The sequence below is a fragment of the Moschus berezovskii genome, chromosome 25 (genome assembly GCF_049115385.1).
Source record: "Moschus berezovskii isolate FMDL1 chromosome 25, NW_MosBer_1.0, whole genome shotgun sequence".
Lineage (NCBI taxonomy): Eukaryota > Metazoa > Chordata > Mammalia > Artiodactyla > Moschidae > Moschus > Moschus berezovskii.
In genome coordinates, this window is record NC_142484.1 from 36,268,718 (window position 1) to 36,295,066 (window position 26,349).

Sequence of the window (26,349 nt, forward strand, 5' to 3'; positions counted from 1 at the left end):
TGGAGAATCCCAGGGACGGGGGAGCCTGGTGGGCTTCCATCTATGGGGTCACACAGAGTCGGACACGACTGAAGTGACTTAGCAGCAGCAGCAGCAGGTCTTTGTTGCTGTGCAAGGCTTTCTCTAGTTGCAGTAACAAGGGTCTACCCTTAGTCGCAGTGCCCAGGCTTCTCATTGTGGTGGCTTCTCTTGTTGCAGAGCAGAGGCTCTAGGTGCACAGCCTTCAGTAGTTGTGGCGCATGCACTTAGGTACCCCGTGGCATGTGGAATCTTTCTAGACCAAGAATCAAACCCATGTCCCCTGCTTTGGCAGCCAGATTCTTATCCACTATACCACCACAGAAGTCAAGACTTTTGACATTTTAATTGTAATTTGTCTTGGTATTAGTCTGTTTGGATACCTCTTATTTGGAACTCTCTGAGATTCCTACGTCTGGAAGATTAGGGAAGCTTTCAGCTGTTGTGTCTTCAAATAAAATTTCTGCCCCTCGTTCTCTTTTTCTTCTGGGAACCCTATGATGTGAATGTTAGACCATTTGATGTAAATGTTAGTCTATAAGTCCCTTAAGCTGTTTTCACTTTTCTTCATTCTGCTGCTATGATTCAGTAAGTTCTACTGCCCTGTCTTTGAGTTGACTGATCTCGTCTTCTGTTTCATCTAATCTGCTGTTGAACCTCTCCAGTGTAATTTTATCAGTTATTATATTCTTGAGCTTTGTAACATCTTATTTGGTACTTTTTAAAATATTTTCCATGTCTTTTTTGAAGTTCTGTGTTCATTCATTCTTCTCCCCAGTTCAGTGAGCATCTTCATAATCATTATTTTTAACTCTTTATCAGGTAAATTAATATTTCTCTCATTAAGATTTTTCTGAATTTTATATTCTTCTTTATTGGTACATATTCTTCCTGTTTCTTCATTTTGTTTGATTCTCTGTTTCAATTTCTATATCAGTCAGTCAGTCAGTCAGTTCAGTTGCTCAGTTGTGTCCCACTCTTTGCGACCCCATGAATCACAGCAGGCCAGGCCTCCCTGTCTATCACCAACTCCCGGAGTTCATTCAAACTCATGTCCATCGAGTTGGTGATGCCATCCAGCTATCTCATTCTCTGTCGTCCCCGTCTCCTCCCGCCCCCAATCCTTCCCAGCATCAGACTCTTTTCCAGTGAGTCAACTCGTCACATGAGGTGGCCAAAGTATTGCAGTTTCAGCTTCAGCATCAGTCCCTCCAGTGAACACCCAGGATTGATCTCCTTTAGAATGGACTGGTTGGATTTCCTTGCAGTCCAAGGGACTCTCAAGAGTCTTCTCCAGCACCACAGTTCAAAAGCATCAATTCTTCGGCAATCAGCTTTCTTCACAGTCCAACTCTCACATCCATACATGACCATGGGAAAAACCATAGCCTTGACTAGACGGACCTTTGTTGGCAAAGTAATGTCTCTGCTTTTTAATATGCTGTCTAGGTTGGTCATAACTTTCCTTCCAAGGAGTAAGCATCTTTTAATTTCCTGGCTGCAATCAGCATCTGCAGTGATAGTAGATGAAACAACCACCTCTCCCAGTCTTGAAGAAGTGGCCTCGTATAACAGACAAAACTTGTTGTTCAACTCAGCCCTAACTCTTGGTTGTCTTTCAAATCTCTGTGCTTATCCAAGCAGTCTACTATAGTCTTAATAACTCCAAGTAGTTGAAGACATGCCACAACCTGTCAACATCCCAAAAGGGAGAACCTTAGCCCTTTGATTCAGGCTGACTAAAAGCCAGACTCTCAAGCATCAGTTTTTTAACATATGCAAATATATACAGTCCTGTGGGACTGCAAGCATGAGTCCTGTTGGCCACCAGAGTCAGATGATCTGGAAGTGTCCACTGGGCAGTCACAAAAAATGGGCTCCAGGTAAGTGTATAAGCTCTTTTCTAGGTGATAACAGCAAGGCAAAATGAAAGCACCAAGATGGCATCCACAACCTACATTCTTTAAGAGCAGCCTTGAAGGCCACTAAATATGTGTCAAACCTGAAGCCTGCCTGGCAGGCAGAAGCTCCAAACTAGCAAAGAAGTCTCCTTCACAAAAATACTGGGCAGTGTGCCCCAACCTGCTATCTGTGCAGTACCCTGAGGGTGGCAACCTGTCAAGAATCATACCTCCAATTACACAGTCTCATGGGACCCAAGAATGCAAGCCTTAATCCATCCCCAGCCACCAGGGCCAGGTGATGAAGGGGTGTCCCAAGGGTGGCAGCCACAAAAACTGGAGCATCATATATAAAAATCAGGACGCCAGACATATGTAAAGCTCCCTTCCAGGAAACACTTGTAGTCTGGAACATGGCAATAGGAAAAAAAATAAAAACTGGATCCTTGAAAAGACAAAGAAAATTAACAAGTCTTTAGCCAGAGTGACCAAGAAAAAAAGAAAGAACTCAAATAAATAAAATAAGAAATGAAAGAGACAATACTACAATTGATACCATAAGAATACAAAGGAACATAACAAATGACTATTATAGTTTGTTATTGATGTTACTGATTTAACTTGATGATAATTATGTCATCAAATTCAACAACCCAGAAGAAATGGATAAATTCCTAGAAACATGCAACCTATCAAGACTGAATTATGATGAAGCAGAAAATCTGAACAGGCTGAATACTACTGAGACTGAATCAGTAACCAAAAACCTTCCAAAAAAATAAGTCTAGGACCAGATGATTTCCCTGGTGTATTCTACCAAATTTTCAAGGAAGAATTAATATCAATCCTTCCTAAATTCTTCCTAAAAAATAGAAGAGGAGGGAACACTTCCAAGTTCATTTTACAAGGCCAGCATTACCCTGATACCAAAACTAGTAAGCCTACCACAAGAAAAGAAAATTACAGGCCTATCTCTGATGACCACAGAGGCAAAAATCCTCAACAAAATATTAGCAAACTGAATTCAATGATACATTAAAAGGATCGTACACCATGACTGAGCAGGATGTATCCAGGGATTCAAGGATGGTTCAACATCTACAAATAAGTCAATGTGAACCATCATATTAACAAAATAAAGGATAAAAATCATATGATCATCTTAATATATGCCAAAGAAGTATTTGACAAAAATCAACATCCATTTATAATAAAAACTCTCAACAAGGTGGGCATAGAGGAAACATACTTCAACATATAAAGGTTATATGTTATATATTATATACATATATTATATGTTATATACATGGCAAGCCCAGAGCAAACACCATACACAACAGTGAAAAGCTGAAAGCCTTTCATCTAAGATCAGGAACAAGACAAGGATGTCCACACTCATCACTTTTATTCAACATGGTACTGGAAGTCCTAGCCAGAGAATGTAAGTAAGAAAAAGAAATAAAAGGCATCTAAATCTGAATGTTTTTGAATTGTGGTGCTGGAGAAGACTCTTGAGAGTCCCTTGGACTGCAAGGAAATCCAACCAGTCCATTCTAAAGGAGATCAGTCCTGGGTGTTCATTGGAAGGACTGATGCTAAAGCTGAAACTCCAATACTTTGGCCACCTCATGTGAAGAGTTGGCTCATTGGAAAAGACCCTGATGCTGGGAGGGATTGGGGGTGGGAGGAGACGGGGACGACAGAGAATGAGATGGCTGGATGGCATCACCGACTCGATGGACATGAGTTTGAGTAAACTCCGGGAGTTGGTGATGGACAGGGAGAAGGGCCTTGTTGGTGCCGTGCCCGGGCTGCAATTCATGGGGTCGCAAAGAGTTGGACATGACTGAGCAACTGAACTGAAATCTGAAAGGAATAAGTAAATCTGTCTCCATATGCAACTGACATGAAGTAATATATAGAAAATCAAAAAGTCTCCATCAAAAAACTGTTAGAAGAAACTCCCTGGAGATTCAGAGGTTACAACTCTGTACTTTCACTGCACCAGGCACTGGTTCAATCTCTGGTCAAGAAACTAAGATCCTGCAATCTCTGTGGTGTGGCAAAAAAAGAAAAGCTGTTAGAAAAATTAATTAATCCATTGAGAAAAATCTATGAATTTTCAAGATACCAAATCAAGTTTCAAGATACAAAATCAACATATAAAAATCTGTTGCATTTCTATATGCTAATAATGAACTATTAGAGAAATTAATAAAACAGTCCCATTTACAATTACATTAATAAGAATAAAATACCTGAAAGGAAGTATTTTAGATATGGAAGACCTGTATATTAAAAAAATACAAGGGACTTCCCTGATAGTCCAGTGATTAAGACTCCACCTTCCAATGTGGGGACAAAGATTTAATCCCTGGTCAGAGAACTAAGGTCTCACATGCCACAGAGTGCAACCAAAATTTTTTTTATATACAAGACATTAATGAAAAAAATGAAGATAAATGAAAATATATTTCATGCTCATGGACTGGAAGAATTAACATTGTTAAAATATCTATACACAAAGTAATATACAGATTCAATGCTATCCCTACCAAAATTCCAATGGCTTTTTCACAGAAATAAAATTTAAAAATTTGTGTGCAACCATAAAAGACCCCAAATGGATAAAGCAATCCTGAGAAAGAGAAATGCCAGAGGCATCACACTCTCTGATTTCAAACTATATTACAAAGCTATTTTAATTAAAACAACATGGTATTGGCATAAAAACAAAGACACAGAATAGAGAAACCAGAAATAAACCAATGCATATATGATCAATTAACTTATGACAAAGAAGTCAAGAATATACAATGGGGGAAAAACAGTCTTTTAATAAATGGTATTGGGAACACTGCACAGCCACATGCAAAACAATGAAACTTGATGTCTATTTTACACCAGACACAAAAATTAACTCAAGTTGAATAACTTGAATGTAAGACCTGAAACCATAAAATTCACAGAAAAAAACCACAGGTAGTAAGCTCCTTGACATAGATCTTAGCGATGATTTTTTAAATCTGACACCAAAAGCAATAGCAGCAAAAGCAAAACTAAACAAGTGGGATTACATCAAACTGAAAGGCTCCTTCATAGCAAAGGGAACCATCAACAAATGAAAAGTCAACCTACTGAATGGGAAAAAATATCTGAAAATCATATATCTGATAAGGGGCTAACATCCAAAATATGTATGAACTCAACAGCCAAAAAACAAACAAATCCTATTAAAAAATGGGCAGAAGATCTGAACAGACACTTTTCCAAAGAAGACATACAGATGGCCAACAAGTATATAAAAAGATGCTCCACATCATTAATTAAAAGGAAAACGCAAATCAAGAGTACAATGAGATATCACCTCACATCTATAAGAATGGCTATTATCAAAAGGAAAAGTAGTAACAAGTGTTGGCAAGGATGTGGAGAAAAGAATCCTTGTGCACTGTTGGGAGGAATGTAAACTGATACATCACTATGGAAAACAGTATGAAGGTTCCTCAAAAATTTAGAATTCCCATATAATCCAGCAATCCCACTTCTGGGTATTTACCCAAAGAAAAGAAAAACACTAATCTAAAAAGATATATGCATCTCCATGTTCATTGTAGCATTATTTACAATGACATAGGTTTTGGCATTGATTTTCTAAGATATGGAAACAATCTAAGAGTTCATCAGTGCATGAATAAATAAAGGAGACATGGTACATATATACAATGCAATATTATTATGCCATTAAAAAAGAATGAAATCTTGTCATTTGTGACAACATGGATAAACTTTAACGGCATTACGCTAAGTGAAATCAGTCAAAGACAAATATTGTAAGATCTCTCACATGTAGAATCTAAAAAAAATTCTTTTAATTTAAAAATCCATGCTAATAAGTAAAGAGAACAGATTAGTGGCTGCCAGAGACAGGAGGAGGGCAGCAGCGGAGAGAAATAAATGAACTGGGTTTTTGTTTGTTTGTTTAGTTTTAATAAATTAAATTTAAAAAAATAAAATCACATCACAGTATTTAGGAAGAAGTGTACTGATGTCCGCAACATACTCTGAATGAATTTAAAAAATAAGATGGAAGGATAGATACAGGGGTGGATAAGTGAATATATATATTATAAGCAAATACAATATAGCAAAAATAACATTGTTGTTGTTGTTGTACAGTAGCCCAGTCATGTCCAACTCTTCATGACCCCATGGTATGCAGCACACCAGGCCTCCCTGTCCCTCACCATCTCCCGAAGTTTGCTCAAGTTCATGTCCATTAAAAAATGGACAAAAAGTTACTTACATTTTCACAATAAAATGTTGGGGAAAAATCATAGGCAACAGAATCAGCTGAAATAGAGACAATAGGAACAATAGCAATAGCTACTAATTATTGATTGCTGGGTTTATAAATATTACATCATTTAATCCTCCAAAAATCTCACTAGATATATATTTATCTACTAGTTCACATGAACAAACTGATTCTTAGGTTAAATCACTTTATTCAAGGTCATCTAGTTAATAAATGGTAGAACTTAGATTCTTTCAACCCCAGGTCTCTCTGGTTGTAAAACATACATCTCATCTATTATGCAGCTTAGGAGGCATCCCCTTGTAAAACTGCAAATACCCCAATGGGAAAAAAAAAAAATACATTAAGCTTGCATCCTTTAATAACATCTTGACATGTATTCAGTGATCTGATCCCCTCTCATTTCACATAGAAAAAATACATATAAAAAGGCAAGTTCTGACAAAAAAGAGACAGGTCCAGAGAAGATGGAGCCAGGCAAGAAAGAACCCAGCTACCCTACTTCAGAGAGAAATTTGGGGCAGCAGGAGCAACAAGGCCTCATCTAGGGACATGCTCCCACAGCCAGGAAAGGTGGTCACTGTAAAAGGAGATGAGCAGTCACAAACAAAGTTGGTCTCTCATCACAGTTCTGCCTAGGACCAGCTTCCAGCAACGCCTTCCTGAGAAAAAGGGAAACTAAAAAGACAGAAAAAATGAACTACAGGGAAATTTTAATACCTCTCCCCAAATTTATTTGGCACAACAATATGTCTATGGAATGTTAAATGATACTTTATGAAAAAAGATTTAACAGTCAAATAATTTTAGGAAATGTTGTAGCAGGAAATGTGAACAGTATTCTTAACTACAGGATCTCTCAGAGCAACTGCAACATGACTTTTCAAAAGCAAGACAGAATGTGATTATTCTCAATAAGTTTTTGGAAGTGCTGAGTGTGAGAAAGTCACAAATTAAGATTCACAAACTTATCAAGCCTAAAGAAATAAGGAAATGAAAACTGAAGAAAACAGGCAAAAGAGTGTTTTACTATTCTGACAACTCTCAATCATTCATGATAAGTCAAAAATACCTAATTGTGTAGCCCTTTTCTCAGACAATGTTCCTGAGACATAAGCCAATCAGAAATTCTCAAGAATATATGAAAATCAAGACCTAATCATAGAATTATTAAACTATCTACTGCCATGCAATAGATCATCATTCTTTCTTGCATGTGGATTCCCCCAGTGGACTTAGCTATTTCAAAATGCAGCACAAGACTACAGAGCAGACCCATGGAATGCAGAGAAGAGCATTATGTTCAAGCATGGCATGGCAGATGAGGCAGGGAGACAATGAAACCTGGGCAGAGGGAGAAGGGGGTGCTGATGTGCAGCAACAAGTGGCCTAAAACTCTTGAAGAGAACAGTAACAAGTGAGTGTGACTCACATGCTGGCATCAGATCCCCTCTCAGAGCAAGAACACTGGGCCTCTGTCAGGCAAAGAAAAGGCGTCTCCTTGAATAGCCATCTCTGCAAACAGCAGTTACTGTCACTCCCTAAAAGACACAAGCATGGCTGGAGACCGGCACCAGCTGACAATACTTGGGTTTTGGCAGCCCCTCTTACACAGAGAGAACATCATGATCAGAAACTTGGCCTCTGCTGATAGAAATTCCATGTCCAGATTAAGGGCAATCCTGGGCCCACTGTCCTCTGTGAGGTCAGAGCACCCTTGGAGTACTGTGTCCAGTTCTGAGCACCACACTCTAATAAGGACAATGACCAACATGAGAAAATTCAGAAGGCAGCAATCAGCAGGGGGCATTGAGGACAAATTGGTAACTTGTATCATCCCAATCTTTTACAAGTAAGGCTATAATAAATATCCTTGGGGTTAAATCTATCTATCTATCTACCCTTGTTTTCTTGAGATAAATTCTTAGAGGAATTACTGGCTTGAAAGAAATAAACATTTTTAAGTCTTTTGCTACATGTCAAAGTACCCTATAGAAAGGAAGCATCAATTTATAATGCTACCAATATGTTAGACAGAAGGCCTGGAAAATATCACTTATAATTTGTTTGCCATAGATTGATGGCGCTAGTGGTAAAGAATCTGTCTGCCAAAGCAAGAGACATAAGAGACACAGGTTTGATCCCTGGTTCGGCAAGATACCCTGGATAAAGAAATGGCAACCCACTCCAATATTCTTGCCTGGAAAATCCCATGGACAGAGGATCCTGGTGGGCTATAGTCCACAGAGTCACAAAGAGCAGTACATAACTGAAGCAACTTAGCACTTAGCAAGGCTAGATAGAAGGCCTGAAAAATATCACTTAAAATATGTTTGCCACAAATTCCCTAGTAGTCCAGGGGTTAGGACTCAGCACTCTCACTACTGGGGCCCTGAGTTCCATCCCGGATCAGGGAACTAAAATCCCATAAGCCACACAGTGTGGCCAAATAAAAAAAATAATTGAAATAAAATAATTTTATTATTTTAGGTGTTTCTAAATTTCCTTTCTAACACAAAGATTCTGTGAGTCTAAGCATCATCCTCTAGCTTAAAAGACACACTTCCTAACATATCTCTATGTACATCTGACCTTTGAAAAACACAGATTTAAACTGAGTGGGTACATTTATAAAGATTTTTCTCAATAAACATACATTCAGCCCCCCATATCCACAAGTTTGGTATCCATGGATAGAAATCTCCATCTGAGGTTGGCTGAATCCACTGATGGGAAACCCATGGATAAAGAGGCCCACTAACCCTACTTCCTGTTGTTTAGTTGCTAAGTCGTGTTCGACTCTTCTGTGACCCCGTGGACTGTAGCCCACCAGGATCCTCTGTTCATGGGATTACCCAAGCAAGAATACTGGGGTGGGTTTCCTTCTCCAGAGGATCTTCTTAACCCAGGGATTGAACCCATGGCTCCTGTATCAGCAGGTGGATTCTTTACCAGGGAAGCCCACTGACTATGCCATTTTGTATAAGGGACTTGAGCATCCATGGATTTTTGTAGAAACATGGGCTCCTGGTACCAATCCCCTGAAGACACCATGGATACTACGGGAAGACTGTATTCCATTAAGAATTTTGGGGTAGCCAATAACGTTTTCCCCAAAACATGTATATTAGCAAAACCTCAGCACCATTCCCATGTTTATTCAAAAGCTAGTAATTCAAAAGAAGATACTCATAAACTTATGTTAAGCTACTATAAGATGCATAAAATACCTATGTAAATGTTAAGCTGAATCATATGAAATTGTCATGCTTGTAAGTCAAACACAAATATTGGCATATTTGGTTCAATCTCATATAATATTTCTTAAGCCTGAAATTTGCAATTATTACCCATATGACTTGGTCTATTAGTTATTTACTTAGGGACTGTGATCTAATCAAAGAAAAATTCTCTGCCAACCACTTCTATTCAAAATGCTCAGCATTGAGATAGCCCCTGTATTATAAAGCAGAAGAATTGATGCTTTTGAGTTGTGGTGTTGAAGAAGACTCTCAAGAGTCCCTTGGACTTCAAGGAGATCCAACCAGTCCATCTTAAAGGAGATCAGTCCTGGGTGTTCATTGGAATGACTGATGCTGAAGCTGAAACTCCAATACTCTGGCCACCTGATGCGAAGAGCTGACTCATTTGAAAAGACCCTGATGCTGGGAAAGATTGAGGGCAGAAGGAGAAGGGGACAACAGAGGATGAGATAGTTGGATGGCATCACTGACTCAACGGACATGGGTTTGGGTGGACTCCAAGAGTTGGTGGTGGACAGGGAGGCCTGGCGTGCTGCAGTTCATGGGGTTGCAAAGAGTTGGACACGACTGAGCGACTGAATTAATTATACTGTCTATTTATTTTGTAGAAGGCACAAATAGTGCCTTCTAAACAATTTCTACATATGGCATACCATTCCTACTTAGACCATAAATCCACCGATAGGGCTGAATCTGCTGGTAAAACTATTGACTATTCCTTGAGTTTAGGTGTTTTTCCTGCAGTGACCCAGGGAGAAACATAATAACCATCCCCACTTCACAGAGAAGGAAATAAGCTCAGAGAGGTCTGACTACAGATACACAAATTTAAAATAGTGAATACAGGTTCTGAACCCAGAATCTGGCTACAAACTCTTGGTACAACAGTGTCTTCTTGATATGTATATATATCAAATAGTAACAATCATATGCATATAACTAGCATCAATTTAGTGTTTACCATACAGTTGCTGCTGCTGCTAAGTCGCTTCAGTCGTGTCCGACTCTGTATGACCCCAGAGACGGCAGCCCACCAGGCTCCCCCGTCCCTGGGATTCTCTAGGCAAGAACACTGGTGTGGGTTGCCATTTCTTTCTCCAATGCGTGAAAGTGAAGTTGCTCAATTGTGTCCGACTCTTAGTGACCCCACAGACTGCAGCCTACCAGGCTCTTCAATCCATGGGATTTTCCAGGCAAGAGTACTGGAGTGGGTTGCCAACCACTACACTACACACACTCAACTCTGAAGTCACAGTATAAGAGTCAAGTAACAACAAAAACAGTACCTAAACATACCTGCAGCCTCATGCTTAATTTTTTTTTAAAATATTTTTTTTTATTCCTACGTTACAGTTTTCTAAGTGCATTTGTTTTAGGTAAAAACTTAGAGAAGGGATTCTGTGGCAATATAAAATTACAAAAAACTTTTTGTTAAGAAATAGTAAAAAGAAAACTGTAAAGTAGTAGAGTAAAATGAGGTTTAAGAAATGGACAGATTCAATTCACTTTCTATTTCCTAGAACAAATGCGAACATTCAGGAAAAAACATAACAAGAGCATAAGAGGTCCATTTTAATAATTCTGTTTTAAATAGTGTAGAAATCATGGAGATAGTAGAACACTTAATGTCAGTTCCAAACTGATCAGCTCTTAACCCAAATATAACGCCGCGTACACCAGAGAAAGTAAAGATAATGAATTGTTTAAAAGCTTTAAGTGTCCCTCTACCTATGAAAATAAGCATTTGAATAACAGAAAGAAAAAGAAGGCAAAGAAATGCTTTTAAAGAAGATAAGTCAAAAAAAAAAAAAATAAAACTATCTCTTCTCAGAGAGTATGGCCCATCCACATTAGAGAAAGGATTAAGCAGATACATTCAGCTTTTCTAACAGATTTTCTTTCTCTAAGGTTTCAATACGCCTCTCACACTCACTCAGATAATCACATTAGTTTTGTCATTAAAAGCTCCCTTTTCATAGAATGCACCTAAACCGCTTAAACCACCCAGAGAGGTCGAATACATTATCAAACACCAAGACAAACAGAAGAGAGTTTCCATCTTATGTCTTATTATTTCACTGTATCTATCTGCATGCTCAGGAGGCTAAGCCAAAAGATTTGGTGAGTTATCAGCTGAAAAATGATTCCAAAATAAACAAACTATAGTATCCTTTACCACTGCTCTTGAAACTGAGAACTGAGAGCTAGCAGTTTTTATGCTGACAGAGCAGTCAAATGACAGAGGGGTTTTCTATTTCCCTTTTCTCCTCTTCCTTGTGTTCTATCGGCCAAGGCCATGATTATTTCTGCATGAATGTTGCAGCTTCTGTTAACAGTAAACAAAAGCAAATGGAGTCTGAGTGTGCATGGCTCAAAGATAAATTAGAAACAATGATACTTGAGTTGACGTGGAAAATGGCATTCAGACACTCCATATGGATACTTCAGAACCATACAAGTCCAGGCAGCACTGGAAACAACCTGCATTTTTTCATAACTATTACATATCATCTCACCATCCTAAGCTTGAGTTACAGACTCAGAAAAGGACCGCTGTTTGTTAGTCCTTTAAAAAGGAGGAAGTGTATCAGAGGGAGGAGGAGTCCTGGTTAAATGGAACTATCCAAGTGAAAGAGCAGTCTCCAACTGGGTAGTGTTCCAGGGATTAGGGGGTTGGGAGAACAGAGAGGGGGTCAAGAAAGGAGAAATAGAATGAACAGTGAAAGAAAGTGATCTGAAGCTAAAAGTTTGGGAGGGAGACATGTAGTGGAAAAATTGTGAAATCAGATAGGATAAAATTAGATAGATGGAGGCAAAGGAAGTTTCTCAAGCAAGAGGCAAAGAGAGGTACTTTTGGTGGGATGCAGGGAGGAAACAGATTTATAAACATATCATAAACAATCAAGAGTTCCTAATAAGTCAAAATAAAGGATAAAGTTGGTAACAAAACAAACAAACAAAAAACTGAAGGAAATGACAAGAACAAGTCCTAGATAAAAGAAGTAAAAGGTGATTATGAGGCAAAGGCACAAAGTTACTTTGCTTAAAAATAAACTTTTAAAATACATGTATGTACACAAAAGATAAAAAAGATTGTGCTAAATCAAAAACACATGATAAAATATTTGAGATATACTCCACTAATTTTGAGTGATTACTCAGGAGAGAGGAAAGACAAGACTATATATTTACAGTTAAGATTCAACAGCAAAATATCTCAAAAGGAATATTAAAGATGCACAGACAAAACCAGTTAGGCTGTTTACTGTTCCAAATCATAAATGAACATTAAAAAGATGTATTCCTCTGGCACTTTTCCTAAGTTGGGTCAGCAAACTACAGGTCCCAGGCCAAAGCCAGCCACTGCCTGTTTTATAAATACTGTTGGAACATAGCCTTCCTCATTCATTTAAATATTATCTGTGGTCACTTTCTTGCCAAAGCTACAAAGCTGAGTAGCTGTCACAGAAACTATATGGCTCACAAAGCCTAAAATATTTACTATCTAGTCCTTTACAGATAAAGTTTGCCAACCCCTATTCTAAATAACAAGGGAAGTCCCCATATGTTTTTATCATTCTCCAATGGGCATAAAGATGCAAATGTAATTCTCACTCTGTACACAGAGTATAAAGTTAAGTCTGATAGTTGTCACACTGTGGCCAGCAATCTACCCAACTCTTCCTCAAGTCTTCCATTAATAGTTCAGTGCAATACATGAGAAGATCATGGGCTCTGATCAATGGTAGACTCGCATTCAAAACCACTTCCACTACCTCTTAGTAGAGCTTAAACTTCCTTTCCATAAAATTGGAATTATAACTCGTGACTGTGGGGATTAAATGAGATAGTACATATGAAAGTGCTTTATAAATATAAAATAATATAGAAAGATAAGACATTATTAGCACCTATACATTTATAGAACTAATGGTTTCAGATTTAGTTTTTTTCTCATTATTTTGATTTAGGTTTTCTTACCATGTGAGAGAGATCTACTCTTTAAAATAATTTTGTAGTGTCAAAATTCAATTTAATTCAAATACACATTTACCTCTGGCTCGCTGTGTGCAAGACACCCACTGGCCATTCTACTTTTTAGATGAAGAAAAATATCTCTAGTAGCAAATGATCTTGTTTCATTTGGGTTACAAAGTTTTAAGCAAGGTGTGCATTTAATAATTCAAAAGGACAGCTAAATTAAAATTGCTTTTGAAATCTGCCTCTTACATTACCAATTCTCTATACATTTACAGCACTCGTTCTAGCTGTAGAGTCTGTTATAGTCTCTGAATTTAATAACCATCAAGTTGGCCAGCCTTTGTTTCTAAGACTATGAGGAATGCTCTTTACAAAGGAATGTTTAACAAGAATACATACAATAAAGAATTCTGGCATGAAAAGAACTTTAAATTTTATTGTGTCATGTTTCTTTAAATTTTCCAGAGCATTTTCACCTCCAGTATTTTATTTGATCCTCAGTACAACCCTACTGAGAATATAAGTAGCATTATCCCATTCTGCAGAGGAAGACATGGAGGCCTAAGAAGAGGAGAGACTTGCCAAAGACCACACAGCTGGTAGAGGGTAGCTCTGAATAAGGATCCAGAGTCCGCACTCTTTGTACTCCACCTTGCTGTATGTATGTAGCCTTTATGACGTCTCTGGTACTTAGAATACATTTAGCAGTTGACTGAATCATAGCACCATGATAGCAGCTGCCATTGACCTGCCTCTTGAGAAACCTATATGCAGGTCAGGAAGCAACAGTTAGAACTGGACATGGAACAGATTGGTTCCAAATAGGAAAAGGAGTACGTCAAGGCTGTATATTGTCACCCTGCTTATTTAACTTATATGCAGAGTACATCATGAGGAATGCTGGGCTGGAAGAAGCACAAGCTGGAGAAATATCAATAACCTCAGATACGCAGATGATACCACCCTTATGGCAGAAAATGAAGAGGAACTAAAATGCCTCTTGATGAAAGTGAAAGAGGAGACTGAACAAGTTGGCTTAAAGCTCAACATTCAGAAAACTAAGATCATGGCATCCAGTCCCATCACTTCATGGCAAATAGATGGAGAAACAGTGGAAACATTGTGAGACTTTGTTTTTGGGGGCTCCAAAATCACTGTGGATGCTGATTGCAGCCATGAAATTAAAAGACACTTACCCCTTGAAAGGAAAGTTATGACCGACCTAGACAGCATATTAAAAAGCAGAGACATTACTTTGCCAACAAAGGTCCGTCTAGTCAAGGCTATGGTTTTCCAGGGGTCATGTAAAAATGTGAGAGTTGAACTGTGAAGAAAACTGATCGCCAAAGAATTGATGCTTTTGAACTGTGGTGTTGGAGAAGACTCTTGAGAGTCCCTTGGACTTCAAGGAGATCCAATAAGTCCATTCTAAAGGAGATCAGTCCTGGGTGTTCATTGGAGGGACTGATGCTAAAGCTGAAACTCCAATACTTTGGCCACCTCATGCGAAGAGTTGACTCACTGGAAAAGACACTGATGCTGGGAGTGCTTGGGGGTGGGAAGAGAAGGGGACGACAGAGGATGAGATGGTTGGATGGCATCACCGACTTGATGGAGGTGAGTTTGAGTGAACTTCGGGAGATGGTGATGGACAGGGAGGCCTGGTGTGCTGTGATTCATGGGGTTTCAAAGAGTCGGACACAACTGAGCGACTGAACTGAACTGACCATGTATTACACATAGCTCTATGTGACTCACATACACAAATTGTATGTATGAAGTATACAGCACAGAATTGGGCACATAGTAACTATTCCATTAACAGCAACTATTGGTCTTATTTCTAAGAGTTAGTTTTTAGTTCTAAGAGTTGTAATTCATACAACTCTGTAATCTATGCATTTTGCCTCCATTATTTAAATGAGGAAACTGAAGTTCAGAAGAGCTAGGTAACACGTCCAAGTTTGAGTAAAACCAGGATTCCTACCTAGGTTTGAGATTCGACTAATTCCAGAGCCTCCTTGTCACTGGGACTTTCCTCTGATGCTGAAAGTCAGAGAATGCACCAAAAAAAGAGAGCGGGGGTGGGGGTGGGGCGGTGAAGAGAGAGAAGTATGTTATTAAAAGTGATGAAAGGATATCTTCCTGTTACCTTGACAGGCCAAGCAGGCAAAGGCTGTAAAAAGTTGGACTCGTAAGGGTAGTCCACCATTGCCAGATTCACCCAGGTTTCAGAGATCCAGTTTTTCAAATGCTGAACATCCTGTGATTTTGTTAACGGAGTGCATAAGTGAAGGGCTTCAGAAAGCCAACGCAAGCCAGGGCCTGAGAACAGAGTCACATGGTTGGAATCTAAAAAGCACTGCTCAACAGAAGGGTTTTACAGATCATTTATTCTTCACTTGTGTTTTAGAAAACTCAGTCTCCTATGCAGTTTCTCCAAAAAGGCTTTTTCAACATTCAACAAAATATCTTTAGAGCAACTGGTTAATCTCATGATAGATAAGTTGCCTATCTTGTGGGGCTTACCAGAGTTAGTATTCTCAATCACTTCATTTGTAAATAAACAAATGAAACACTATAGAGCAAGGAGAATGCATAAACTACACCTAAATAAAACAATGGATTTATTTCACAGTGTTGAGTAAAAGACAGCAGAGACAAAAAATACATACTATGCAATCCAATTATTAAAAAATTCAAGAGTAAGCAAAGTTAATTTATGGTTCTAGAATTCAGGATAGCAACTGGTTTGATAAGCACAGAGGTAGTATCTGCAAAGGGCCAGAGGGGATTTGGGGGTGGGGGTGGGGAGGGATTTCTTGATTTGCATGCTGAATACACTATGTATTCACTTTGCAAAAATTCACCAAGCTGTGTATTTTGATTTGTGTACTTTTCTATATGTTATACTTAAATATGTAAAGTGAAATAAAAGAAAGTGTTAGTCGTTCAGTCATGTATGTTATATTTAAATAAAGTTTACTGAAAAAGTGGAAAGTGTTAGATTTAGCACTTAAAAGGTACAAAAAAAAAACAAAACATGATTCCATTCTCTTAATTAAAGCTTACCTTTTTTTGCAAGTCGATTAATGGCATCCCAGGACCTGCGGATACTCTCTGAACAATTTGGGCCACTTTTGCTAAAATCTGTAGTTACAATCTTCATAAATATGTCACAAGGCACCAGATCATTAAACTGCCAGATGGGGGCAGAGGATGCAAGAGCTCTAAATGGTAAGAAGACAAAAGAAAGAGAAAAGAAAAAATCGTAACTCACAGAATTCAAGTTTTAAAATTGAAACCGATACTGAACAATAGTGGTGAGAAAAATCTACAACTCTTAGTGAAATAGAAATCAGAAATCTCAATACAATAGAATAGGATATGTTTTACCTCCCCCCCAATAAAAACCACTCTATGTTCACTTTGCCAATCATTAAGAAAGTGCTCATATCCAACATAAATGCATTTACCCAACCACCAAATGAGGATACTTCATCCTGAACCAGGCTGCCAGCATGCCACCATAAGAGCCCCCTAGGGCAATGACAGGTTGATTTCTAGCTCCTGGGATTGTTCTTTTCAAGTATTTGATTAACTTTGCAAAATCAGCCAGAGCTTGTTCTGTTGTCAGAAAGTTCAAGTGTCTGGAATCCTAAAGAAAAATAACAAAGAACATGGGTATAAATGTGCACATAACAGCAGCTTAGGCATAACATAGATCCAGAAAAAAAGCCAGATAAGCTTTTCTCCAAATAGAATTTCTAGGCAACTGAGTTAAAACACCCAGTTAAAGCATTAGCACTGCTAATTTAAACTCACGGAAAAGTGATTTTAAGTTTGTGGGAAGAAAATAATGTATTTTTGCATTCAAATATAATTTCTATTAAATGCGATTTACCAAAGACTTTGATGAGGTAGTAGAAACAATAGAGACAAACCATAAGTAACATTTAACAACAGATGTGACAGCATACAATACTAATTTTAATAGATAACTGTTCTATTATAATTTTTATTTCAAATCTTGAAACATTTACAAAGGCTACCATATAAAGCAAAGGTAAACTAAATTCTGTGAAAAATGGAAGTAAGAATCATCATAAAAATAAAACATCCTTCCTCATCAGAAAGATTATTATGTCTGATATACCAACAACTGAAACAAGTCAGCCTGCCTATCGTACAACTATAAAATTGGAGTTAAGGGAAAAAAACAACATATGGAACAACCTTTGTCAGACATTGGAAAAGCAACACAAGACTTTGATTCCTGAGAGAAGAATGTTGTTGTTCAGTCGCCAAGTTGTGTCCTACTCTTCGCGACCCCATGGACTGTAGCACGCGAGGCCTCCCTGTCCCTCACCATCTCCCTAAGTTTGCCCAAGTTCATGTCCATTGAATCAGTGATACCATCCAACTATCTGATCCTCTGTCACCCTCTTTTCCTTCTGCCTTCAATCTTTCCCAGCATCAGGGTCTTTCCCAATGAGTCAGCTGTTTGCATTAGTTAGCCAAAGGACTGGAGCTTCAGCTTCAACATCAATCCTTCCAAAGAGTATTCTGGGTTGATTTCCTTTAAGATTGACTGGTTTGATCTTCTTGCTTTACAAGGGACTCTCAAGAATCTTCTCTAGCACACAGTTCAAAAGCATCAATTCTCTGGCTTTTTTAAAGTCTAGCTCTCACATCCGTACATGACTACTGGAAACATCATAGCCGTGACTTACTTACTCAGGAAGTAAGTGCCATGATCATCTAGTTCTCTGCCTAGGGAGAATTTCCTCACTTGCAGTGTAGGAAGGTGGAACTCAAATGGAGTCCTGCTAAGCTGAGAAGATTAAAGAAGAGTCTCCTTTTAAAAGGTGAAGCCTAATTCTTCCCTATTTGAACTTGGTCTGGACTTGGTGACTTGGTTCTAACACAAATAGAATGTGGCAAAAATGATATATGACTTCCTAAGTCTGGTCATAGAAAGCATTGCAGGTGGACTTCCCTGGTGGTCCACTGGGTAAGACTTCGCCTTCCAAAGCAGGAGGTGTGGGTTTGATCTCTGCTTGGGGAGCTAAGAGCCCACGTGTGCATGCATGCTAAGTTGCTTCAGCGTGTCCGACTCTTTGTGACCTTGTGGCCTGTAGCCCACATGACTTGTGGCCGAAAAACCAAAACATAATACAGAAGCAATATTGTAATAAATTCAATAAAGACTTTAAAAAAAAAAAAAAGCTCCGCAGTTTCCACCTTGCTCTCTTGGATGGCCAACTTTGAGGGAAGCTAGCTGTCATGGGAAATAGATGGAAAAACAGTGGAAATAGTGTCAGACTTTATTTTTGGGGGCTCCAAAATCACTGCAGACGCTGATTGCAGCCATGAAATTAAAAGACGCTTGCTCCTTGGAAGGAAAGTTATGACCAACCTTGATAGTATATTAAAAAGCAGAGACATTACTTTGCCAACAAAAGTCCGTCTAGTCAAGGCAATGGTTTTTCCCGTGGTCATGTATGGATGTGAGAGTTGGACTGTGAAGAAAGCTGATCGCCGAAGAATCGATGCTTTTGAACTGTGGTGTTGGAGAAGACTCTTGAGAGTCCCTTATACTGCAAGGAGATCCAACCAGTCCATTCTAAAGGAGATCAATCCTGGATGTTCATTGGAGGGACTGATGCTAAAGCTGAAACTGCAATACTTTGGCCACCTCATGCGACGAGTTGACTCACTGGAAAAGACTCTGATGCTGGGAAAGGTTGGGGGCGGGAGGAGAAGGGGACGACGGAGAATGAGATGGCTGGATGGCATCACCAACTCTGTGGACATGAGTTTGAGTGTACTCCGGGAGTTGGTGATGGACAGGGAGGCCTGGCGTGCTGTGATTCATGGGGTCGCGGAGAGTCGGACACGACTGAGCGACTGAACTGAACTGAACTGAGCTGTCATGTCATGAGGTCACTCAAGTAGGCCTTTGGAAAAACCCAAGAGAAGACAAACTAAAGCATCTTGCTAACATCCATCATCAATTTGCCACTCATGTGGATCCTCCATATAAGTAGAGAGGGTCCTCCAGCCTCAGTCAAGCCTTCAGGTGACCGAAGCACTAAATGATGTCTTAACCTCATGAGATCCCCTGAAACAGAACCACCTAGTTGAGTCACTCCAAATTCCTTACCCACAGGAACTGGAAAATAATAAATGTTTATTGTTGCTTTAAGCCACTAAAGTTTGAGGTAAATTGTCATGTAGCAACAGATAACTAACACAACCACATATCCATATCAGACTATCCTGTTTAACCTTCATATTTTGGTCTCACCACTCTGACTATTCCCATCACCTGGTATATTTTGGAACCACAGAGGCCCATCTTTCCTCTCTCCTATGCATGTCACTTACTCCTTTAACCTTCCCTCTTATCCAAGATGTACGTTCTCTGACTTCTTCTCTCTCATGGTCTGTCACTATTCTTTACTTTCAGTTTTCATGGCACAATGTATAGTTGAGTGCGGTTTTTTCCCAATCCTATGCATTTCCAATATTCCCTCATGTTACTGACAAATTCTGCGAGCACATGAAGGGAAGGAAGCATAGCATAGAGAGCCCTCACCTCCTTTTTCCTAGCAGAGTATGGACCACAGAAAACTAGGAAAGGAGGTTGTGTTTTTATCTGCAACAAACTACTTTCCAATGGTTTCAAAACCTGTCAACTTCCCTAATCAGATAATTATGCAAAATAATAAACTAAAGAATAGAGTCTCCCATGCACCCTAACAAATATCAGCAAATCACTCTGGTTTTCATTTATAACAAAGAACTTTTTATTTATTTATAAGATAAGATAATAAAATTTCTGAAAATAAAAAGTTCTTTCAAAACAGGAAGCCTAGAAAATGACTGACCCAAGTTCCTCTAACTCAGATTTCTCCAAAATCATGGTATGGGGATTTCCCTGGTGGTCCATTCACCTTCCAAAGTAGGGTGTACAGGTTCAATCCCTGGTCAGGGAACTAAGATCCCACATGAATTAGGGCCAAAAATATCAAAACATAAAACAGAAGTAGTGTTGTAAGAAATTCAATTGAAGACTTTAAAAAAAAGTGATCCAATTAAAAAAAAAAGAAAGAAATCTTTTTTAAAAAAATGCCTGGTATGTGTATAAAGGTGGTATATATCATGATCCTAGGTAGTCCACAAACATTTTTCAATTTAATACTTGTTTTATTTCAATATAACTTAGAAAAAATAGTACATAAAGTATTAACAAAGTACTAAATTTGAAATGTGAGTTGCTAAAAGAAAAATAGTGAATAAAACAGTGTCAGACTTTATTTTTTGGGGCTCCAAAATCACTGCAGATGCTGATTGCAGCCATGAAATTAAAAGACGCTTACTCCTTGGAAGGAAAGTTATGACCAACCTTGATAGTATATTAAAAAGCAGAGACATTACTTTGCCAACCAAGGTCCGTCTAGTCAAGGCTATGGTTTTTCCCGTGGTCATGTATGGATGTGAGAGTTGGACTGTGAAGAAGGCTGATTGCCGAAGAATTCATGCTTTTGAACTGTGGTGTTGGAGAAGACTCTTGAGAGTCCCTTGGACTGCAAGGAGATCCAACCAGTCCATTCTAAAGGAGATCAATCCTGGGTGTTCATTGGAAGGACTGATGCTAAAGCTGAAACTGCAATACTTTGGCCACCTCATGCGATGAGTTGACTCACTGGAAAAGACTCTGATGCTGGGAAAGGTTGGGGGCAGGAGGAGAAGGGGATGACAGAGAATGAGATGGCTGGATGGCATCACCGACTCTGTGGACATGAGTTTGAGTGAACTCCGGGATTTGGTGATGGACAGGGAGGCCTGGCGTGCTGTGATTCATGGGGTCGCAGAGAGTCGGACACGACTGAGTGACTGAACTGAACTGAACAGTTGGCAAATCCATACAGTCAGAAACGCAAGGGTAGTACATAAGTGATTCAGCAGAGGAAAGGGTGTCTTGGCTTATTAAAGTGTAGATCTGTGGCCAAGGCTAAAGTTCCTTGAGAGACAAGAAAGGCCAGGAGGGAATCTAGTAACTAGCTGACCTCTCTGAATCACAGAGATGATCTGAACTTATTTTATTGAAAAACACCTTACTAAACAAGCATTTGTGCACTCCTAACATTTTTTTCCAGTGATAGACCCAATAATTTACATATATAATTTATAAAGAGGATTATTTACTGATATTTTTAAACAATGAAAAGTTCCCTCCAGTCTCCACATTCTTAGATTAAGATTTATCTGGCAAAGGCTAGCTTCATCACGTTGAATTAAAGACTGATCAATACAATAAAAATGGTAATAATATAAGTTTTTAAATAATTTTAAAAATAATATGATTATTTAAAAAATACAATTTTTTAAATTGAGGCTTTAAAATTATATATGAAAAGGTTTCAAATTATATATGAAAAGGTTAAATACAAGTTACTGAAATTTCAGGCAGTTCAAGTTAAAGCTATCATTTTTCTTGCAGTGGAACATGTAATTAGAAAATGTTCTAAACTTAAAAGACACACTTACCGAGAAGGAGTCAGCACCAAAGGGTAGGGACTCTCCATAGTACCGATGTTCAGCAAACACCAACATGGCTTTCATTTCCTCAGCTATGTCCCACATGAACCCCTAGAAGGAATTTTCAAATTCACAGGGTAATATTAGGATGTGAAAAAAGTCTTAATTTTTTTTGTAACTCATATGAAATGGATGTTAAACCATACCAAAAAGAGTTCTCTGAGAATCTGGACAATGCTTATCTGTGCTACAGATAAATGATGTAACTGTCTCATTGTTGCACATCCATCTCACACTGTATCAGAGTGAAACAATTCAAAATAAGACCACATTGCACAACTACCAATTATTCCAACTCTCCTTATTCTGACACTCTAGCCTTGGAATCAACATTGTCTAAAATAGCCTTCAAATTGCACTGTATCCCAAAGAATCCAGGAAACAGCAGGATAACTAAGCTATCTGCCTACTCACAAATAACTTTTATTTATAACATAAAAGACAACAGTACAAATAAACATACTGGATTCCCCTGGGTTTAGTATTAACTAAGTGCTAACTGAATGCTTACAACTCATTTAAATACCATTCTAAACACTTTATATGTATCAATTCACTTAATTATCATAACAATCTAAAAGATAGGTACTTTGATTATTAATCTTATTTACATGAAGATAAACAGTAGCTAACAACAGCTAGTATTAATTGAGTGCTTACAACTCATTAAAAACCATTCTAAACACTTTACATGTATTAATTCACTTAGTTATCACAACAATCTAAAAGATAGGACTTTGATTATCTCTACTTTACAGGCAGGAACACAGTTTAAACAACCTGTGACAGTCACAGAGGGAAAGTGGCAGAGCCAACCTTCAAGCACACACCACCTAACTCCAGAATACAATCAAGTGCAAACCTCCTTATTTCGACACACAATGTCGAAATAAGGCTATAATTTTTTCACTTACCTAAAGTTGTGACCTCAGAATCCTTCTTAACAAAGCATTCTAGGTGGCCAACATCAATTAACTAGATTTAGATTTGCTGTTGTTATTTAGTCTTTTCCGACCCCATGGACTGTAGCCCACCAAGTTCCTCTACCCGTGGAATTTCCCAGGCAAGAATACTGGAGGGGGGTTGCCATTTCCTTCTCCAGGGGATCTTGCAGACCCAGGGACTGAACCCGCATTTCCTGCACTGGCAGGCAGATTCTTCACTACTGAGCCACCAGGGAAGTCCCAGATTTAGATTTAGCATAGATTACAACTGCTTGTCATTCCTAGTGCACATTATTGCTTTTTAATGAGCTCTTATTCCTTTACAAAGACTGAGTGAAAGTGTTAGTCACCCAGTTGGGTCCAACTCTTTATGATCCCATGGACTGTAGCCCACCAGGCTACTCTGTGCATGGAATTCTCCAGGCAAGAATCCTGGAGTGGGTTGCCATTCCCTTCTCCAGGCCATCTACCCAACCAAGGGATCAAACCTGGGTCTTCTGCATTGCAGATAGATTCTCCACCACTGAGCCATCTGGGAAGACCCTAACAAAGACTAAGACAAATTTTTCTTTGTCTTGACCAATAATGAACAATTAAAAGACCTGTATGCATGTAAGGATGGAGAGTTTAACTTGTTATTTGTGATGGTTTCAATAACCCAAGAGAGTTCCAGAAAAACATCTATTTCTGCTTTATTGACTATGCCAAAGCCTTTGACTGTGTGGATCACAATAAACTGTGGAAAATTCTTCAAAAGATGGGAATACCAGACCACCTGACCTGCCTCTTGAGAAACCTGTATGCAGGTCAGGAAGCAACAGTTAGAACTGGACATGGAACAACAGACTGGTTCCAAATAGGAAAAGGAATACGTCAAGGCCATATATTGTCATCCTGTTTATTTAACTTACATGCAGAGTACATCATGAGAAACGCTGGGCTGGAAGAAACACAAGCTAGAATCAAGATTTCCGGGAGAAACATCAATAACCTGAGATATGCAGATGACACCACCCTTATGGCAGAAAGTGAAGAGGAACTAAAGAGCCTCTTGATGAAAGTGAAACAGGAGAGAGAAAAAGTTGGCTTAAGGCTCAACACTCAGAAAACTAAGATCATGGCATCCGGTCCCACGGCTTCATGGCAAAAGATGGCAAATTCATTTTTTTGGGCTCCAAAATCACTGCAGATGGTGACTGCAGCCATGAAGTAAAAAGACGCTTACTCCTTGGAAGAAAAGTTATGACCAACCTAGCAAGCATATTAAAAAGTAGAGACATTACTTTGTCAACAAAGGTCTGTCTAGTCAAGGCTACGGTTTTTCCAGTAGCCATGTATCACTGTGAGAGTTGGACTATAAAGAAAGCTGAGGGCTGAGGAATTGATGCTTTTGAATTATGGTATTGGAGAAGACCTGTTGCCTTGGCATAAAAGAGCAATTTTACAAGGAAGTGAAAGGGAGACAAGGCAACCTCAGTTGTTTCACAGAATTACAGAGCAGGAATCTAATGGAAAATAAATTCTGATTTTATCTGTTACTCAGGTAAGAGAAATAGATATCTAGGATCTCAGTTCTTAGGGAATTATTTTATTTTCAACTAACATATTTAGACTAATAACATCCTAAGGAATGTTATTTTCTAAGGAAACAGAAATATGGAATACAATAATACAACATAATTGGGTTAATATCTTTGCTTTTAATGTACTTTAGTTCAACATTTACTAAGACCTTCTGAATACCAAGCACTATGTCAGACATTGGCAGTGGAGAAAATATGATTCAGTCCCCACCCTAAGGTAGTTCACAGACTAGCTTTCTGGTTATAAAGTTGACATTTTCTAGTCTTAGCTCTGGCTGATTAAAAAGGAAAATTTCTTCCTTTCATGTGTCTTAATTAAGTTTTGTTAACAGATTTAAGCATTATTATAAAAGAAGATAGAATACATAGTCAAGAGAAGCAAGCTAACAGCCACACTATTTTTTATCCTCACAAATGTAAGAAAAATAGTACAACAGGAAAGCTAAAATATATCTACCTTTGTCCATTCCTATTTGAAAATCAAACTTTTGTTTTTTTTTTTCTTATTTGCACTGGCTTTGTTTAGATTTTATTAATTAATTCACTTAACAAATATTTATTGAGTACCTGCTATATGCCTAACACAGTCCTGGATCTAGGATACACTACTGAACAAGCAAACAAAAATTCCTGACCTTGTGTTCTCATTCTAGACTGTAATAATAACAATACTGAGCGACTGAACTGAACTGATAATATCCCTACTGCCATTTCTCCCATATCTTTATTCAATTGTGAAATAAACTGGGATATTTTTTCATCTTTTAAAATTCAGTTGTCCAAAATTAGTATCATATTTCATTCTTTTCACATGTAATTCTTTAAGGCTGAACAGGCTTATCGTATGTCTGTATTTATTCTTTTGTAAACTGCTTATTCACATACTTTTGCTGTTTCTCTATTGTGAGTTTATCTTTTTTTTAAAAAAAAAAAAAACTTCAGAATTATTTAGTCATATATACTACAAACGATTTTTTTCTAGTTGATCATAATAAAAAAGAAATTGAGCACAAGAGTTTCACAAATCTGCACATACCGTGTTATTGCAAAACCAGATAATGTCCCCTTCATTACCAGTGTAGAAAAGTATTGATCCACCGTCTTCTTTCCAGTAGTTATCAGCTATTAGGTACCGCTGTTTAAAAGTTCTATTGATATTAAATCCAAAGTGATCAACCTATGACAAAAAAGAAACAGATAAGACATATTTCAAAGGAAAGTAATTAAAAACTAAAAAGTACATACATTATTCTTCCATCAAGCTATGCTACAAAAATAAAAAAATTTCAAACTTTATTTGGTTTCATTAGTAGTAGTAATAATACTGATATTATTGTGAAATAATTTTCTTCATATTTTAAGATAAAACAATGTTATTGGTCGAAATTTTCAGTGTAAAATATACAATTATAAAATCAAGTAGCCACTTAAAAACACAATAATATTAAAATTGAATTGGAAATAGTAATATGAACTTAGTAATTTTTAAAATACAGACATTCCTTACTACTTGAATTTTCATTATTGAAACTTTCAATATTGAAATTCAAGGACTAGAAAGACCATTGAAAAGGTCTATAAATATTGTCATCCCAATAACAATTGACATTCCACGGGCCAGGATCTTGGTATCTCATATTATACAAAGGACTGTCATTGGCTGAAGTTTTAATTAATTGAACATAAAACAAATGGAACATAAAAAAATAATGATTGTAGCTAATTAAAACATTT

The 26,349-nt window shown here is 38.0% G+C and overlaps 1 protein-coding gene across 1 annotated transcript in view; it reads right to left on the reverse strand.

Moving 5' to 3' along the window:
• The window catches only part of PRCP (prolylcarboxypeptidase), a 91,760-nt gene that overhangs the window by 22,296 nt on the left and 43,115 nt on the right, over positions 1 to 26,349 (reverse strand). Inside the window, exons 3-7 of the mRNA XM_055416093.2 lie at positions 25,652 to 25,792; positions 22,038 to 22,139; positions 16,958 to 17,139; positions 16,554 to 16,711; positions 15,634 to 15,806 (exon numbers count right to left, since the gene is read on the reverse strand). Coding sequence (XP_055272068.2) covers positions 15,634 to 15,806; positions 16,554 to 16,711; positions 16,958 to 17,139; positions 22,038 to 22,139; positions 25,652 to 25,792 — 756 coding nt within the window. The remainder of the gene's footprint in view (positions 1 to 15,633; positions 15,807 to 16,553; positions 16,712 to 16,957; positions 17,140 to 22,037; positions 22,140 to 25,651; positions 25,793 to 26,349) is intronic.